General features: G+C 41.4%; 2 protein-coding genes across 5 annotated transcripts in view; one reads left to right on the forward strand and one right to left on the reverse strand.

Moving 5' to 3' along the window:
- Positions 1-7812, reverse strand: part of LOC122868161 (myosin phosphatase Rho interacting protein) — a 46401-nt gene extending 38589 nt beyond the window's left edge. For all 4 annotated transcript variants that reach the window (XM_044179876.1, XM_044179875.1, XM_044179873.1 and 1 more), the window contains exons 1-3: positions 7684-7812; positions 2107-2184; positions 1749-1814 (exon numbers count right to left, since the gene is read on the reverse strand). In XM_044179876.1, the coding sequence (XP_044035811.1) occupies positions 1749-1814; positions 2107-2184; positions 7684-7806 (267 nt within the window). In that variant the 5' untranslated portion in view covers positions 7807-7812. The remainder of the gene's footprint in view (positions 1-1748; positions 1815-2106; positions 2185-7683) is intronic.
- A 1046-nt stretch (positions 7813-8858) lies between these two features.
- dhrs7cb (dehydrogenase/reductase (SDR family) member 7Cb) lies at positions 8859-18092 on the forward strand. Its single transcript, XM_044179886.1, has 7 exons — positions 8859-9863; positions 11710-11866; positions 12580-12692; positions 14614-14824; positions 14961-15053; positions 16566-16727; positions 16944-18092. The coding sequence occupies exons 2-7, from the start codon at positions 11713-11715 to the stop codon at positions 17150-17152; spliced, it is 942 nt and encodes a 313-aa protein (XP_044035821.1). The 5' UTR covers positions 8859-9863; positions 11710-11712; the 3' UTR covers positions 17153-18092.
- The last annotated feature ends 338 nt before the right edge of the window (positions 18093-18430 follow it).

Genomic DNA, 18430 nt, shown 5'->3' on the forward strand with positions numbered 1-18430 from the left:
GAACCAGAAATTTAAACAACCTGCGTTGTGTCTTCAGAACACATGTAAAAGTAAATGTCTGTGTGTTCCTGGCAGGATGGCTGATAGTGTGTGGCCCTCAGTGTTTACACACAAGCAGTCTAATCTCCAGCCTGATCAGCCAGTATGGGTTTGGTCACCCGTGTCACATTCCCCTGGCGACACACTACCACCACACTCCGGCTTACAGTGGGCACCAAGAGGCGACTGCCCAGCCTCTCTTTAGTTCTCAGACCTTTTTCACTGCACAATGCTTATCCAGGAATCTCTCAAACATATGGCTATGACAGTGCTATCAGTTTCAAAATGTGTGTTCACCAGCATAGTTCGCATATTATATGTGAAATGATGGTGCTACAGAATAGTCTGATTCTGCAGCACCATTGTTTCACTCTTGTAGAAACACCCTGCTTATCTCTATTGGTCCATTTAACCCTATATGAACTAATAGGGAAGGTTTCAGGTGACAGCAGATTTTTAAACCTGCTGACTCATGCTGTAGCCTTATGTTTTTGTCAATCCCCCTCCAGATAAGACTGCAGTATTCTCATCATATTCCTTGGCAGACCTGAGAACACTCTATACACCGAAAAACTGATTTTTCATCCTGCATCTCAGACACAAACACACTTGTCAGATTTCATTTAATGATCACACACACAACATAAAGGTTAAAGCTGGAAACACACTATGAGAGACTGTCTAAATTGGAAATGTGAGGGACATAACAAGTGTCACAAACAAACCATAAAGAGCTCCGACCAGTTGCTTATGTTGTCCACACTAAGCACCAAAGAAAGACAAAGATGCGGGTGAAGCCGTGGCTGAGAGTGGTGACTACTGAGGCATACACTAACAACACATGGCAATGATATCAACCATAGCTGCTCCATATGACAGGTCTCCAGGAACTTCCAATCAGACCAGAGATGTCAAGACACGCACAAGGACGCATATGTAAGTGCAAGAGCACATGTTGACACAATACACTTTCCTGCCATCCAGTTTCAGGCTATACCACGGATCGACAGTTGGTGGCTGTGATGTGTCGAGAAATATAGCAATGTGCCAGCAAAAGCCAGGGAAGAAGAAGACTTTAAACTAGTAAACATGGATGTAAACAATGCAGGTTTCAAAATAAATCGTTGTTGCACATGTATTCAACGTGTTTGTTAAGCCTCAAGAATACAAACAATGTGTTTTAATAGAAGAAACACTGGATGTAAAGCATAAATTTGTTTGTCTGCAACTCCACAGGGCATCTTTAACTACTGATGTTCTAATACTACAAGACCAAAAATATGACGTCTCACACTACAGCAACACACAACCAAAACAAGCATATAACGCTTGTTTGTGTTGTTTGTCTCTCTCAGTTCATATTGGAGTTGCTCTCGCTAGAGGTCTAGTGTCATGACAAATTTTTTTAATATTATTTTTTAAATCAAAGACTTTTGATTTTGTCAGAATGATCATGACTGACTGCTTCAGGAAACAAAATATTTAAGCGTGAAACCCTCACAATATATCAAGGCATAGAAGCAACCATCCACTCTGACAGCCCAAAACTAGTGCCAACTGGATCCACTTGTAAAATTGAACATTAAATGGTGGCTCTAACTGTTCTACAAATCATGTAGCATTTCCCAGGCTTTAGGTTCAGTTTCATAATGCGGCTACTATGGAAGGAGAGGAGGAAGTCTGAACAGTGGACGAGATGTATTACTTACCGATTCGTCCAGGGCAAAGCGCAGGCAGCCATGTTCGTACAGCACAAAAAATCTCCGTTGCCATTTCTGTCAGAGGAAATACATGCTATCAGAATAGTCTGATTTTGAACCACAGTATGTGGTTTTATAAGTCACAAAAGCACAGACATGTTGCTTTTACAATTAAGCATTAGAGTTTAGCCTCACTTTTCATTATTTCAGAAGGGGCTGTATGGGCAGTGAATGGAGCTTGTTCAGTATTCCTACTACAGTAAATTTCAGTTAATTAAGGGGAGGTATCAGCATATATACGTGTATACATCGTGTGTGTACACAAATTTAGTGAGCAAACATGCAGACCAATAACGCATGCTCTTACCCGGGATCTCTGCATAGGATTGTCAAAGTCAGTTCCCTCAGGGGCCAAGCACAGCCATCCACCATAAATAGGTTTAGCCTGTAAAAGAGAGAGGGGGAAAGAAAAAGAGCAATTTAGCTAGTCATTAAAACTGGAAGTGAGTGTGAGCTGAGGGGGTTGGGAGGGAGAGAGATGGTGTAAATATGAGAGAGCGAGAGAGAGAGAAGCCTTTTGGGGTCCAGATGTTGCCTCTGTTCTCACAGCGCATTTTGCAGCCACACACAACCAGTTAGTGAGCCTTTTGCGGTTTGATGACATGCCTGAGTGCCTCTCTTTCCTGTTTCCCCACAGCAGATAAGACCAGTATGACAAACACTGACTGACTGACTAGTGGCATACTCAAAACAAACAAAAATACATCTACACACATGATTCACCTTGACCACGAACTACCTCCGTCCAACGGAGGCAGAAAAGTTCAAAAGACGCGGAGACATATAAACATAGAGCCTTCTCCCATTGGGCAGCAGGTAAGCTCTTTTAAAACTGCTGCTCTTCTCTTTCCATTAACACTGAGAGTCTCTCTGCTTTAAGTGTTAACCATTAGCAAGCAGCTCTCATACCAGCATTAATTCCCCCACCTCTACCACAAACCTAAACTGTCTCTGCTGGAAGGTAGAACAATCAGATTATTTGTCTGCTATTCTAATACTGGCCCTGTTACTCCTCCATGTCACTGCATGCCTGCCATAAATCTATACATGCCTTGTTTGGTGAGGTGAAACCATCAAAAAGATTATTTTGGAGGACAGCATCTTGTGACCCAGATAAATCAAATCAGCCTGGCAATTTGGCAGAAGATGACAAATGATTTCACTCATGTTCTGATATCCTGCACAGAGACAGGCAGCCTGAAAAAGGTACAGAGTCTAGAGAGACAACCACTATGAGAGAGTGAGAAAACGTGGAACAGCTGTTTCAGAAAGAACACATCCCTGCATATGCTCACACACTTCGGGTCCAAACTAATGTGGATAAATGATAAAACTTATCTCAACTCATTTCTCCTCTGTCTTGACAATTGCAAAGTAACCAGTACATTTAGCACACTACACAGTACATTGGCTACAGGGTACTGTATGACAAATGTGCACTTGCATGTACTGTATCTGATTTGCTAACAAAGTGTATTCCTGGATGATGTTGTATTGCGCTGTGGCAAACGCTGAGCCAGAATCAGCATTTTTTGCAGGAGCCCTCTATGCTGGCACACGTGCTATGGTCTCCTTGAATGAATGAGGAGGGTGTATTTTTGATGCAGTACTACTGTCGGCCTGATCACAGACTGACTGTCGGGTTACGCTCGAAAAGAACTAGTTCATACAACGTGTTGTCTGACCTCGTCGGGAAGGCAAAAGTGTTTATAGCTGGTGTGAACGGCCACGCTCGAAGGTGGTGTGAAGAGCCGGCCGCCAAAGAGAGGAGAGAGACGCGATAATCGTCATGGGGATAACACTTGCTTTGGCAATGTTAACGTCTGCTTCCCATGCCAATAAAGCCCCACTGAATTGAATTGATAACGGTGCACATATTCAGACAGTCTCTCTTGGAAGGCATTCAAAGTGTTACACTTGGTTTTTCACATGAAAAACGACAGAACTAGTTGCGTAAAGAATGAAAAGAGAGCTAAATAAACTGGAGTGTAAACCCAGATGGACGCGTTCAGAAATATTTGCCGCATGTACAGTCAACACGTACATGGGCAGACCCTCAGGGCCACACGGACGTGGAAAGTATAAAGGTTGATTTATAGTTCAATGTTAAGAGGTTACAGAGCCTATACATGCGGCCTACGCGTGGAGCTGACGTACTCCTCAAAAATATAACTACAATATCGGGACTAAAGAAGCTACGGAGATACCACGTGGGGACCGCAAGAACTGTGACCCCGCCTGTATTCATAAAGCACCACATCATATTACCAAGTGAGCCTGATGTAGCCACGGCTATTAAAACTATTTCTTACTTCACCTGTCGCAAGTGCCCTTCTCGAAACTGAAACTAATTAAAACATATCTGAGAAGCACCATGGCACAGGAGAGACTGACGGGGCTGGCCACCCTGAGTCCTGAAAATAAACGCATTGCAATCTGGATTTAAAGAGGGTGGTATGAGATTTTGCTCATTGATATGCCAAAAGATTTGCGCATGTATACTCGCCTGCAAGCCTGTAAGAAAAAAAGATAGATAAGATAAACGTGTATTCACAATTGATGTAATCTTTGTTGCTCTGTTTGAGAAACCGATTTAAAATAAAATAATTTAATGAAAAGCTTGTTCTAGCGTCACACTACAGTTGTGTAACAATCTGAGTTGAGTGGGTAGGTGGGCTTTTTACAGTAACTTTGATAATGAAATCATGGCCGTCGCAGGATCAGCACCTTGAAAGCGGTTCTGACATTTAATAGTTTGTAATGATTAAAAAGCTCCAACAGTTTAAAATCTACGAAAGATGTTAAAATTTGCCTGCTCTGGAAAGAGGCCCACTCACACGAGACTACGTAAATACAACGCCCACACTGAATAGTCCCATATTAAGTAATGAAACAAGGTGAACCTTCCCATCCTTGCTTGTATCACAAAGTGAATGAAAGAATGTAAACACTGTGAGGAATATAATTATAGTATGATGATCATTTATTTTTTACAGGTGTTCTCATTGAGAACGGCAAAACTATTAATTGTGATCACAGCTCATAACTAAGGTTACAGGTACTTCCTGGGCAGACCTTCAAACAGCTCTATAATTGAGCTGGCACTTGACAACAAACATAATTACATCAGTGACTACACAGTATTGAGTGATTGGCATTAAGTGACATACAAAAGGAGCGATCATGGATACAGATGACAGAAAGCTGGCCTCTTAACATGCTGCTACACAGAAGCACTAAGAACCATTGGCAATAATGTGTCAATGTGCTCAAAAAGCTGTTTCCCCAGTCTAAACTACAATATGAGAGCAGTGTTTACAGATCTATCAATTCTGAAAAGCTTTTTTCAAAGCTCTGTTTTCAGAATAGAAAAGACCAGCTTAGTGTGGAGCACTACACAGACAATATGTTTTCAATTTTTTCTTCATTGGTGTGGACACGGTCATAGCTGTAACTGCAACTCAGAAGATTACGTTCATTCGAGCAGGGGTGCCGCTATCACGGACCAGGATGTGGGTGACAAAAACAAACGCAGCTGAGCTGGGTGTGACACCAGGGGACCCATGTGAAAGTCATTCCATTATCACAGCAGTGATTCTAACTACAAAAGCCCTTAAAGAAACACTGTATTAGGCTGGGACAGAGCCACAGATATGCGCTAGAGTCTAATTGGCATGAAGTGATGGCGTCTATCTTTGAGTGATGAAAACAACTCTGAGAACAGCCTGCAGTCAGTAACTGCGCTGGAACATTTGGTATGCGTTACAGCTATAGGCACTGTAAAGTCTGACTCCACTGTGGATCCTTATAACCTCACATGGTGGGATGTTGAGCAGCAGCCGCTGGGAAACTCTACTCTTCCCAACCCCACACTTCCTTTCTCTCCCTGTGACTCCTGCTCCCACTCCTTACGGCCCATCACATCCCTGCCTGTCTTTCTCCGTCTCTCCCACGTACATGTAAACCTTATCCTGCCTGCATCCTCCATCACTGCCCTGCCTCCCACCACCTCTCCCAGATAGCGTGATCACTTTTCTCCAACAGGGAGGGCCAAGCCTGATGAACATCTAGGCTCTCTGGGGACAAACAATTCATGTGACCGAGTGAAAACCGTGACAACAGACTTGGAACTCGAGGGGAAATAAAAACTCCTTTTGGAGCACACTGACTGAAATAAAAGAATGCTCTGGGGCTCCAGCAGCAGCCCCTCCCCCAGCCCACCTTTTATTCTAGCAGTGTTGAACAAAGAGATTGTTTATATTGGATACTGTCCTTCCGACATTCAGCTCTCTTCCCTTTGCATAACTTTTCCATGTGGGCTATCTGTTTCAGGGCTGCATTCTCAAACTCCAGCTCCCTTTAAGTTCTAAATAACTTGCATTTAATTTAGGGCTCAAATTCACTTAGCTAAATCACCTATTCATGGTGTTTTAACAACATTACATAGTTTTACAGGAGCTTTTTTTCCCCCTGTGTTATTGAGTTTATCTCCTCCAAATCAGCCCGTATCAGTTTCTGAACACTGGGAGCATTTTACAAAACCTAACCCTCACCTTGAGTCTGTTGAACAAGGCTCAGAAGTTTAACACTGTTTATGTGGAGTTACATAATACAGCTTTGCGCCAGTAATGGCCTGGTGCGTAGCAGTAACTGGTTTGAGGACTGTCCAGATAGAAACCTTACAAAACCTGCTGTGCAACTGAGCTCCCTGCTAACTATCTGCATAGCTGACAGACTGGAGACATTTTCAACAGCCTGTGGGAGACTGGGGCAACAGTGATGAACAAGAACTGATGGCGTATCATTCTTGAAGGCCAGGGCAGTAAGTCTCTCTGGTTCCGGGTGCCGTCATACGGGCTGAGGGAGAGAGTATGGGCCAGGTCACAGATTAGGGAAGTGATGTAACCATAAGCTGTCTATCCTGACTCAGGAGTCTTGCATCTGAAGGGTTAACCTGCAATACACTCAGTGCAACAAGCAATACATACTTTTGAAAAAGAAAACAAGTGTGTGCCCCCACACACTCACAGAGGAGAAGAGGATGCTGACGTTGCTGTTTGGCTCTTAAGCAGTGTTCAAGGGCCCATCTGGGCCTCATATCTGGGATCAATTACAGGATACAACAGAGACTAAACTAATGATCTGAGAGAGAGAAACAGGGACTCAGAAAACATGCTTATAATATGATCTCCACAGCTGAATGGAGCCTCACTTTATCTTTGCTCCACTCATCTTTGTTGTTCTACTTTCAGGTCCCCACTAGCTTCCACATAGTGGCCGCTAGTCTGCCTGGGGTACACACTAAAAACAAACAACTGCTGATAAACAACAGCGGAAGGTTACACAATCAATCACAGAGACCAAACTGGCAGGCAAATGTAGCCATTGTAGTTAGAAGAAATCCACAGGAATTCACTTTCACCACTCTGGTTCAGTCACATGGAAAGAGAGAGTCGAACGAAAGAAGTGACAAAACCATGGATATGTGTTTCAGACAAAATAAACACACTAACTTTCTCTACACCATAGCAGTAATTGCACTATTGCTTATCAAGTACTTTAAGACTGACTGTACCACATACAGACATGTCTCTTTAAAAGGACATCCTGTTGGTCATTACAACTCAACTTTTGATATCTAACTTGAAGGGCTGTCGTTAACCTTTTGAAAGTAAAACATAATACATAGTAAGCAAACAAGGCATATTAAAAGGATGTAGCTGTCAGCCTACATTCTCATGAGCTTGACAAGCCAATAATCATTTTTCACTTCAAAGATTGTCTTAGTTGTCATATCAATTAAGGGGATGTAAACTGTTAAAAGCACTGGGTAATCTAAATGTTACTAATAGTATTATTATTGTTCGTAACATGCATTGCTTACCTGGGTCAAGTCCTGGTCCGTCAATAGATGCAACTCTCGTGGTTTGAAGCAGTTCTGACATTTACTTTTGTTGAAGAAGTTCGCCTGGAATTTCCTACAAGGGTTTTCTTTTGCGGTAGACATTATATCTTTTTAAACTCTCTAGAGTAATTTCTCTGGAGGACTACAGTGGCGTTGTAATCCCACTGTTTTCTTGTGCGTATCTACTAACGTTATCCCAACTTTGAAAAAGATCCAGCACTCCGATGCATTTTCAAGTAAAAAAGACCAAACAGGAGTTGAAGTGTTCGGGGACAACGTTCAAATCAAACGCTTCCTTTGTCTGTTTAGTTGTATCCAATTGCTGCTTCCCAATAAATAATTAGCTGCCATCAAGCCAGCCTTCTCATCACTCAGTCAGTGATGAATGCTTTTCAGTCCATGGCCTGCAACCACAAAGCAGAGGCGAGAAAGGTGGCTAATATCCTGTTAGCTTGCCAGTAACGTTAGATTTCCAAATCAATAACGTGATGGACGCCACAAAAACAGCATTTGCACACAGTTATCGCCTTCAAGCTCCGAGGCGATAGTGTCCATCAAGTAACAAAAGACTCCCATGTGAATGACCCAACCCAGAAAACAGCTTGCAGTCAGACACCAGGCTACTATCCCAGTCGAAGCAGTCAGTCCATGCTAAGTTCATCCAGTGCTCCTTTGCTAGGCTACGGTTAGCTAGCTCTAAGATAGGCTAGCTCTAAGATGAGCTAGCTAATGAAATTCTCTCCTGGCTGGCGTCTTTAACTTGACTTTTTAAAAAGAGACGGTCCGAAAATCGAAACGGTCCCCGTGCTTTTCTCCCAGAAATATACGCTGCATGCAGGGAAAGAAACTCTTGACCAGTCACAGAGGGCAAAAGATGTATTTAGGGTTTGGTTCCATAACTAGCTTGGTTAGCAGCAATAGGTTTATTTTCTTCTTTCCCAACGGAGCGAGGGGGAGCGGAGAGAGCACACACAAGCTCCCGGAATTCTATGGAGTCTCGCGATAACTGCTCACTTTCGCCGCGCACAGAGAGGACGCTGGGCTTTTCAATGGATTATCATTATGACCCTTATAAAAGTAGGCATAGATAGCCTTATAATAATTACATGCTCTTTAAGCATATTTAATTCGACATTATGTCAGATACCTAAAAAGTGTCACACCAAAAAGCTCAAAACCAGTTCACGTTTTTCTCCTTAACTTAAGCAAAAGTCCTACAATAGCTAAAAATACTAGTAAAAGTACCTACAGAGGTACAGGGGTGAAAGAAGTAAAATTAAACAAGCTAAACACATTTTAACTTTATTGTGTTATCCTCGACATTTTCAATGAATATGTATTTGTCGGTGTATGACCTGTTATATTTACCCTATATTGATATAGGAAATAAATCAAATCAAATCACAGTTAAATGTGCTTAAAGTCATTTTCAAGTACAAGTTCTCATTATGCATAACTGCATGCATTTCATACTGTTACATTATTATGTATATTGCGTCATTGTTTAGTATTACTGGTGTCCTTTTATAACTATTTTATATACAGTTTGTTATTTTAATCTACAACAATGCATCGTTTACATATTATATTACTGAATTACTATTCACGTGTAATCAGGTTTTTATTGTTGTAGTCTAGTTGGTCGAGGTGGAGCTAATTTTGACAACTTTCTATACTGCTGGGCCAAATGAAAGTCTAAGTAATGCAGTCTTTAAAGCCGAATCCTCACAGAAGGGAAATCTGTCTCTCTTAGTCAAGGTATTTTTGCATTCAATTTTTATTAATAAGCAAGTCATTTATTAGTTGGAAAACATTACTGACTAACTGACTTTAAAACCGCAGTACAAAGCAAACATTTGCCCCTTAACACAAAGTGGAACTGAGATTCTCACTTGTCGTCCATCCCTTCATGCTGGCAACAAGGGAACATGCCTCAGATACTATGCACCGCATATGTGTGTATTAATGGCTGACTCAAGCAGAGGCTATTATAAGCAGCAGGTTCCAGTGGATAGCAGCCGGACAGACAGCCGGACAGAGGAACGGAGCTGTGTGAATTGACGAGGGACAAAGAGGGAGGAGAAGGGCCTCTGTTACCTAACTAAACCCGGAAAAAACAACAGCCAGTCCTGCTGAAGGATTAGCAACCTGTTTGTGCTGTAAGTGAACCAAGAATAACACAGATTACAGGTGTGTGTGTGTCTGTTGTGTGGTTACTATGGATGTGCACTCACAAGCTGACTAACCCACTGGGATCCAATCATGTGTCAGCCCAAGTATGGGGCTGAGCTGGGAATTAGGTCTCTGGGGTCATCATAAATACTAGTTTTAATGTGGATTAAGGGTTATCTTAATGTGTTTCCCAAGTATTGCAGGACAAGTAAGGTCAGCCATTGCTTATAAATGTGAGTCTCCCCGGTTGCCCCCCCCTTGGGGTATCCTATGACAATATCCTGGAGGTGACGGCAGCATGGCTAGAATATATTTAGCTGTTCTCCTCAAACTCACTTTACATGGTAAGTTTTATATCAAGGCCACGAAATGCAAATTCTTCCCTCAGGGGGCTTAACACATTTAGAGCAGAAAACTGTAGTTTGTCACAGTCAAAGCAAATACAGGTTCACTTACAGAAAATTCTGAAATATTGGTCTGCAAGTATTTTTAGATGTATGGGCAGTACGAATGACTCTGGGCTAAAAATGAGTTTACACTTATCTGGCTTTAGCATGTTACCTGTTGCCCACTTTAAATTAATAGTTTAACATTTTGGGAAATACGCTTATTATCATAGATGAGAGGATCAATACCACTTTCACATCTGTACAGTAAATATGAAGCTGGAGTCAACACTCAGTTAGCTTAGCACAAAGACTGAAAGCAGGGGGAAAGAGCTAATCAAGCTAGGTCACTAATTAACACGTTATATATCATATGCTTAATCTGTAATCTGTATGGGGGGTGAGGGTGGGGGGGTGAGTTACTGGTCCCAGCCAAGAAGTAGTCCGGCACACATAACACATGACACCCCTGTAAAACAGCAAATTGTTATTTTTACACTTGGCCCACTTTTGCATGGATTAAACAAGTCAGATGTAACGTGTTAATTAGTGAGCTTTAGAGGTGCTGGTAGGTGGATTTTGTCACCTTTGGACAGAGCCAGGCTAGCATTTTCCCTCTGTTGTTAGTCTTTGTGCTAAGCTATGCTAACTGGCTGCTGGCTTGACCTCTATATTCACCAGACACATATGTGAGTGGTACCAACCTTCTCATCTAAGTCTTGGCAAGAAAGAATAAAAGCTTATTTCCCAAATGGTCGAACTACTGCTTTAAAATACAAATTTTGTAGTTCCATAGGTTGAAAATAGACTTTACTATATACTATACTATATATTTCACTTCTCCAGTGTAGACAGGAAGAGTCACATGATACAGAGAATTCCATTGTTTCATAGCCTGAGGTTCACTCCTTTGCTATTGCGGAAACACATTTAGGAATGTTACTGTCTCTCACCCTCTGTTCCTGACAGATCATGCTGATATACACTGAATGTATAAAACGGTAGGTTTTCGCTATTCCTGTGCGCACTGACGTAAAGGCGAGCTGCTGTAACAAAAGAGTTTCCCCTCGGGGATCAATAAAGTATTTCTGATTCTGATTTCTGATTCTGAACACTGTTTTCCTGAAGTACACTGATAAGGTGAATCCTGATTAAATCTCATCATCCTTTATTGGTTTCCATGATTGAATCAATACCAAACACAAAAGAGGAGTAAAGAAAGTAATTTAGAGAATGGAGTTTTAGCTTTCAGATAACTGAGATGTGTTCTGCACTTACTTTCAGTTTGATGTACTATTTGTTATTGACACTGCATTATGAGCCACACCTTGAGAGACCTAAAACCTGATCTGAGCTGTCCTGTCAGCACAGACTGCTGGCTCGTCCAATGCAGGTCAGTATGTCTGTAGCTGCTCCCTGCGCTGATCCTGTGCTCTCTCCTCTACAGAACATGGCCCTGCCCTCTGTGATGGTGTTGCCCCTGCTGATTGTTGTGGCGGCAGGGGTGTACTACATCTACAATGCGGTCATGCAGTTCATGTCCAAGTCCTTAGTGCGAAACAAAGTGGTGGTGATCACTGATGCTGTGTCCGGGGTGGGAACTGGTAAATGATCCTGTTTTTAATATTTAACCTTACTTTCATTGGAATGAAGGTTTTGCTTTCACCCTTCTTTGTTAGTTTCTCTGCCTGTCTGTCTGTCTGTCTGTCTGCATGATGTCTCAAAAGCAGAGTCCATGAAATTTCACTACACTTGTAAGGGCCACTTGATTTGGGTGGTGATTCAGATCTTGGATGTGTGCCATTTGATGGTTATTGTATTGTAGACAGACTAAATTCAAAGTGTGTTGCTTTGAACTACATGTTCCTAGCAATAGTTTTACATTTTAGGAAACAGACTTCGCTTTCTTGCCACGAGTTAGAAGAGAAGATTGATATCACTCCAATATTTGTACACTAAATATGAAGCTACAGCAAAATATCCCCCTACCGGCCCCTCCAAAGCTCACTGTATTTGATCTCGTTATGTGGAATTATGTGCTAGACTACTTCTGGGCGGCTGGGAGCAGTGACTTCCTGGAGTCTGCCCTTTGGACAGAGCAAGGCTAGCTGTTTCCCCCTGTTTTCAGTCTTTATGTTAAGCTAAGCTAACCGGCCGCTGTCTGTAGGTTCATATTTAGCATACAGACATGAGAGTGGTATCAATCTTCTTATCTAACTCTCAGCAAGAAAGTGAATAAGTGTATATCACAAAATGTCAAACTATTCCTTTAAATGAAGCGGCAACGTTATTCAACATGTGTTTTCTTTCTGTTCAGAGTGCGCCCATCTTTTCCATAAGGGTGGTGCCAGACTGATCCTGTGTGGGACTAGCTGGGATAAGATGGAGTCTCTGTATGACTCTCTGACTAATGACGCTGACCCCAGAGAGGTGAGGAAATTAAATCAATAAAAATGGCACCGTGTTAGTTCCGAAACATCATAAACATGCCAGACTCTGAGTAAACCCTTCCAAACTAAAACCATTATGGCTTACTCTTTTTTTTTTTTGTGGCGCTGAGTCATCTTTTTGGCAAACTACGCAGCTGAGAAACAAATCTTTCACTATGGCTGCTCCTGTAAACATTACTATCTCATGTCTATTTATATACACTGGAGACTTTGGTACAGTGCAGTGACAAGTCTTATCAGGGAGAAAAGCCGTTACCAAATCGCAAAAATCCCTCAAATAGCCAATAAAAATGAACTCACAACACTGACATGACATGGTGCGTTTAAAGTTTTAAGTAAGAGAATAGCAGGTGCTGTCCTTGTTTTGATCATAATCCTCTACTCTGTCGCCACCACCCAGATCACCACTTCCTCCTTTTGTCAACACAATAGCAGGATATCCTCTCTGACAGCACACTGTCCTCCATGTATCTTCTATATACAGGCCAGAGCAGATACATGGGAAAAGAAAATAAATATATAACAATATTCAATCATCTAATTAGCAAACATACGAACTCATGGGCATTGATGTTTTAGCTGTCAGTGACACAGATCTGATTGATTTCTGGTTTCTGTTGTTTTCCTCTGGATTATCATTGACTGGAGGTCATAGCTCATTCACCTTTGTTGTTCCCACTGCAGCATCTATAGTAAATGTGCTTGATGTTTTCAATTTCATATTGCTGCCACCATGATAAAATATATCTGCTCAGTGTCTATCATAATGGCACAGTTTTCAAGTTATTGTTATGAGGCATTTTAAGCCTTTATTAGAAAGTCGACAGTGGAAAGATGGACAGGAAATGAGGGTAGAGAGATAGAAATGATATGTGACAAAGTTCCCAGCTGTGAACCGGGAACGTTGTGGTTCACGGTCAGCGCCTAGGCCACCAGGCGCCCCGGAATCAAGAAACATGAATCATTAGAACACATTAAGTCGCTATGTTATATAACAAGAAAGTTCCATATGTTGCGAGAAAAAGACTGTGTCCTTTATTGGCTGGACAAATTGACAATGACTGGTTTACATGGATTGATAAAGCTTCATATTATGCTTAGGATGAGACATGGTGAAAGTATCATTAAAGTCACAACTTGAAGGTTGTGTCAAAATGTAAACAAATGCATAAAATATGCTGACAATATGTACATTCATTTCCTTCATATTTAGTTTTATATGTAGTTATTAATTTGGACAAAGCATAGTTATGATAACCACCACCTCACTTTGCTACTGATTAATCAAGTTAAACGTGCTGTTATTGAAAACATTAAGAAGTGGTTGGGATCTGATTTTCCCCCCGCTATGCAATAATATTGTATAGCTACACAATATGCCAAGACCTTCCGCACAAATTCAAGGCAATTAAAATAATATGAGATAATTTGGTATGTTGTTGTAACGAGCAACGTTTTTTGTTAAAGGGGTAGTTTGACATTTTGGGGAAAAAATACTTGATGAGAAGATCAATACCACTCTCATGTCTGTATGCTAAATATGAAGCTATAGCCAGCAGCGATGCTTAATAGCTTAGCATAAACACTCAACTAGAGGGAAACCGCTAGCCTGGATCTTCTCATCTGATCATCAGCCAAAATGTTAAACTATTCCTTTAAAGTGGAATAATTTGTATTAATAATGAGAAAGATATGGCATTACAACATGGAAATATCTTGATATAACCTGAAAACAGTTCTGTTGTAATGAGAGAATACTCTCATTCTAACAAGAAACTGAGCATGTCGTGTCAGTTTGTCATGGAGGCAGTAACACACCAGTCAGATTGATGCTTGATGAACAGAACATTGCCCACACATACAGTAAAGTAGAGAAGCAATTCAATCCTGTGTCTCCCTAGACGTTTGCCCCAAAGCTGGTGATCCTGGACTTCAGCGATATGGACAGCATAGAGGACGTGGTGGCTGAGGTGGTGGAGTGTTACGGCTGTGTGGATGTGTTGATCTGTAACAGCAGCGTGAAGCTGAAGGCCCCGGTGCAGAGTGTCTCCCTGGAACTGGACAGAAACATCATGGACATTAACTACTTCGGCCCCAGCACTCTGGCCAAAGGTGGGCTGGACATTCCTGAGAAAATCATCACCAAAAAGGCTACCAATACTGTTTGTATGATGTTGGTTCATAGTGATCTTTAAAAAAACAAAAAAAAAAACAATCTAAATGCTAATATGTCCAAATAATGTGGCAGGTGTTCTTCCAACAATGATCTCAAGAAGATCGGGGCACATTGTGCTGGTCAGCAGCATCCAGGGAAGACTGGCTGTCCCATTCAGAAGTTCATGTGAGTTGCCAACAGAAGTCTCTATGAGCTTTTCTCAACCAAATTCAAAGAGGTAGGGTAGCCCAAAACTGTACTCAAGTAAAGGTACCATTGCTTTGTGTAGTAAAGTAGAAGTAAATGTAGTGATCATATGAATGACTGGAGTAAGAATGCGAAAGAGTACAGAAGTATCTGCTGAAAAAAACCTGAGTAGTGAGTAACTGCACGTGGAATGCGTTTGATTTTAGTTTTGTTTTAATGTGGACATGACTGGCATTGACATTCTTTGTGATGAAATGTCACATCATCATCGCCTGATTAGATAATTAGTTAAATGCACACCATTAATGTTCAGTTTTTGTTGGAACTGTTTTAGCGAGGTGTTGATTCAACTGCATGGTCGTGGTTTTGGAGGATGTAGTGGTGCTGTTGAATTGTGTTGCATTATGCTCACAGGTGTTTCTATTATTTTGTCCACCACATGTATATCAATGAGGGTATGCTAAATAACACAAACACCTCTCTGAACTGAACATTATAACCTTCATGAAGGTAGGAGTTATCGCACTAGTTTGAGCTAGGTGTACTAAATAAACTGGCAACTGAGGTTATATCAGGACAATATTCCAAGTGAGATCACAAAATTCCCTTGCAAATATTATGTCAATATTATAGTACATCAGTAACTGTGTTCAGACAGAACGCGATTTTTAGAGATTTTTACATGCAAAGCCAATGTAAAGACGCGATTAGATGCAAATTAGACTGGGGTGGCGCGAACCCTCTTATTTGATCAAATCAAATAAGCATGGGCCGTGTAACTATTATGTCGAAAAAAGTAAATATATAGAGTATCAGCATGTTACAGTGTCCTTAGACGTTTAGTTCATTCTTGGAACAATAATACACCTACTGTAATAAATCAAGTCTTAAATTTCTACCGAAGAAATAGTCCCCATGAAATTTGTTGACAGCATATTCTACGGATTGTCCAGAGTAACAGAGACAATAATTCTGGAGAGAGATGTTGCTGTAGAAATGTTTTAATGCCACTTTTCAAAGCTGTGAGCGCCACAAACACAATTCCATTCACCTCCATTGGAATGGGGGCGGAGGCAGCAATCTCACTGATGGATATCTTAAAACCTGGACAAATAAAACCGAAACCATTTACATGGCTGGATACTGCTAGGTTAGTGAGAAAACATGTATTTCCACAATGTGGGTGAAGTGACCCTTTAAAGTGTGTTCTGTGAAAAATTACTCATTTGTTCACCGTTCCCTTTAGCACTTATACATACATAGAAATGAAATACTACCAACCTACTGAGGTTTCGAACATATAGTTTTGTTCTCACAGTATGGTGTAACAGACAGGAATGCTTCCTGTGACAAGACAGAAAGCAGCCTGACAAAATATGTCCTCTGCAATGTATGGAATGAGACTCTTTACGGCTGAGTCACACCTCTTTTGTGTTTGTGCACAACAATTACTGTGTGTGTGTGTGTGTGTGTGTATGTCGGCATCATCAGATGCTGCATCTAAGCATGCGGCGCAGGCCTTCTTCGACTGCCTGCGGGCTGAGGTGGAGGAGTATGGGGTAGTCGTCAGCACCATCAGTCATACCTTCATCAACGCGTCCGACCCGCCGCCTGTCGAGGAGCCCGCCCCGAAACCAAACACCCTGGCTGCATGTGAGTAAAAGAACCAGTATGGAAGTGACTGAAAGCTTAGTGATAAATGGAAAACCATTACAAAGGTATTTCAGTTAACGGGAAATAGATAGGAGGGTTAATGTTTCCTAGTTGATGTTGTGTTGTTTGCAAAATAGTTGTTCATAACTTAACAAATGTTTGGAATATTCATTTTTTGGTACATAGATAAATCGAAATGTATCTGTTCTTCCACAGTTATCGCCAAGCAGATGACCCACGGCGTGCGCCCGTCAGTCCTGGCCAATGAGATTATGAACACGGTGAACAGGAAGTGGAAGGAGGTTGTGCTGGCCCACCCGATCCCCAGGGTGGCCCTCTACCTCCGCTCCCTCATCCCCTCCTTCTTCTTTGCTGTGCTGGCCGCTGGAGTGAAGGACTCAGTCCTGGCTGAGCAGATGCAGTAGGAGAAAGGCTGAAACACAGGATGGAATCACGCAGAGATGGGAACACAAGCATGGACTGTTTGGAAATGGTAGATGTGTAATAGTATGTTCTTGACACAAGGCTGGGGTCCCAGACCCTCAGGGGGCCTGAAGGCTTCAGGTTCATCATGTGGCAATTTAATTAAGGTTATAATTTAGTTTGTTAATATTGGTTAATAATTGTTTAATATTAGCTAAAGCACATTATGAACTGAAATAATTAGGGCAGCACCTGCATTATTACCTGATCCATCTTGGAGAGGGGCCCCGAGTTAAAATTTAGTTTGAATTTTTATATATATTTTGCGTACATGGTGTATTTTACTTGCTTAACCAATTACCACACACTAAATTGCTAATTAGTAACTAATACAAACACAATGCACAGAAAGAAAGACAAGAGGGAGGTGGGGGGGTCATTAGTAGGGGCCCACAATGATTTTTGCCCAGGGCCCCCTAGTGGGTATGTTCGGTCCTGGCTTGATGTATGAGCCCTCACAGACTCAGACTCACTCAGAAAACATGTTCAAGCAGCAAAATAATGAACAAAACAAAATCAGAAGGCTGATCTGGGCTGACCTGAAATACTGTGCAAAAACACAGAATTACTACTTTAATTTTTTAACAACTGCATTTTACCAGTATTGATCAGATCAGGAGAATCCTAAATAGAGAAACAATTTATCATAATTGTTTGGCTCTGCTGTTTCACTGTTTGATGTAAAAAGAGAAAAATCTATTATATCTGTTGTTCTTTGCCTCTTTGTTGCTCTTAGATGAGTTGATCTTGTGTATTATAATGGATTCGATTAGAAGAAACTGTAACGCCGGATTAAGAACAGGGCGATCAGAAAGTGCTAGAGATAATAACAGAACAAACAGCAAATCAAAGAAATGTAATAAACATTCATCTTGCATCCTGCCATGTGTGCACTGTGGGTTTTTCACTCGATCAGATTTACAGATTGATGTAGTGCACTGTATGTACAGAAATACAGTATGTGCAGAGCGTTCCGATGTGTGCTGATAGTATTTGTCGGTGGAAAAGGCAGCTGATATGCAGAGATTTGAAGCAGAGAAATAAACCAGCTCAAACCCAGTGATCGGCTGTTTGCAGGGATCTGCAGTGGTGGAATGTAAGTAAGTTCATTTATTGAAGCACTATGCTTAAGTACACTTTTGAGGTACTTGTACTTTACTTCAGTATTTCCATTTTATGCTACTTTATGGAAGTACAAAAGGCCATAAAGACTTGGATCT

Source organism: Siniperca chuatsi, linkage group LG20, assembly GCF_020085105.1.
Source record: "Siniperca chuatsi isolate FFG_IHB_CAS linkage group LG20, ASM2008510v1, whole genome shotgun sequence".
Taxonomy (NCBI): Eukaryota; Metazoa; Chordata; class Actinopteri; order Centrarchiformes; family Sinipercidae; genus Siniperca; species Siniperca chuatsi.

Coding starts and splice junctions, on each gene's coding strand:
- dhrs7cb (XM_044179886.1), top strand. CDS start 11,713: ATGGCCCTGCCCTCTGTGATGGTGTTGCCCCTGCTGATTGTTGTGGCG. Junction 12,693..14,613: donor ATGACGCTGACCCCAGAGAG/GTGAGGAAATTA, acceptor GTGTCTCCCTAG/ACGTTTGCCCCAAAGCTGGT. Junction 16,728..16,943: donor ACCAAACACCCTGGCTGCAT/GTGAGTAAAAGA, acceptor GTTCTTCCACAG/TTATCGCCAAGCAGATGACC.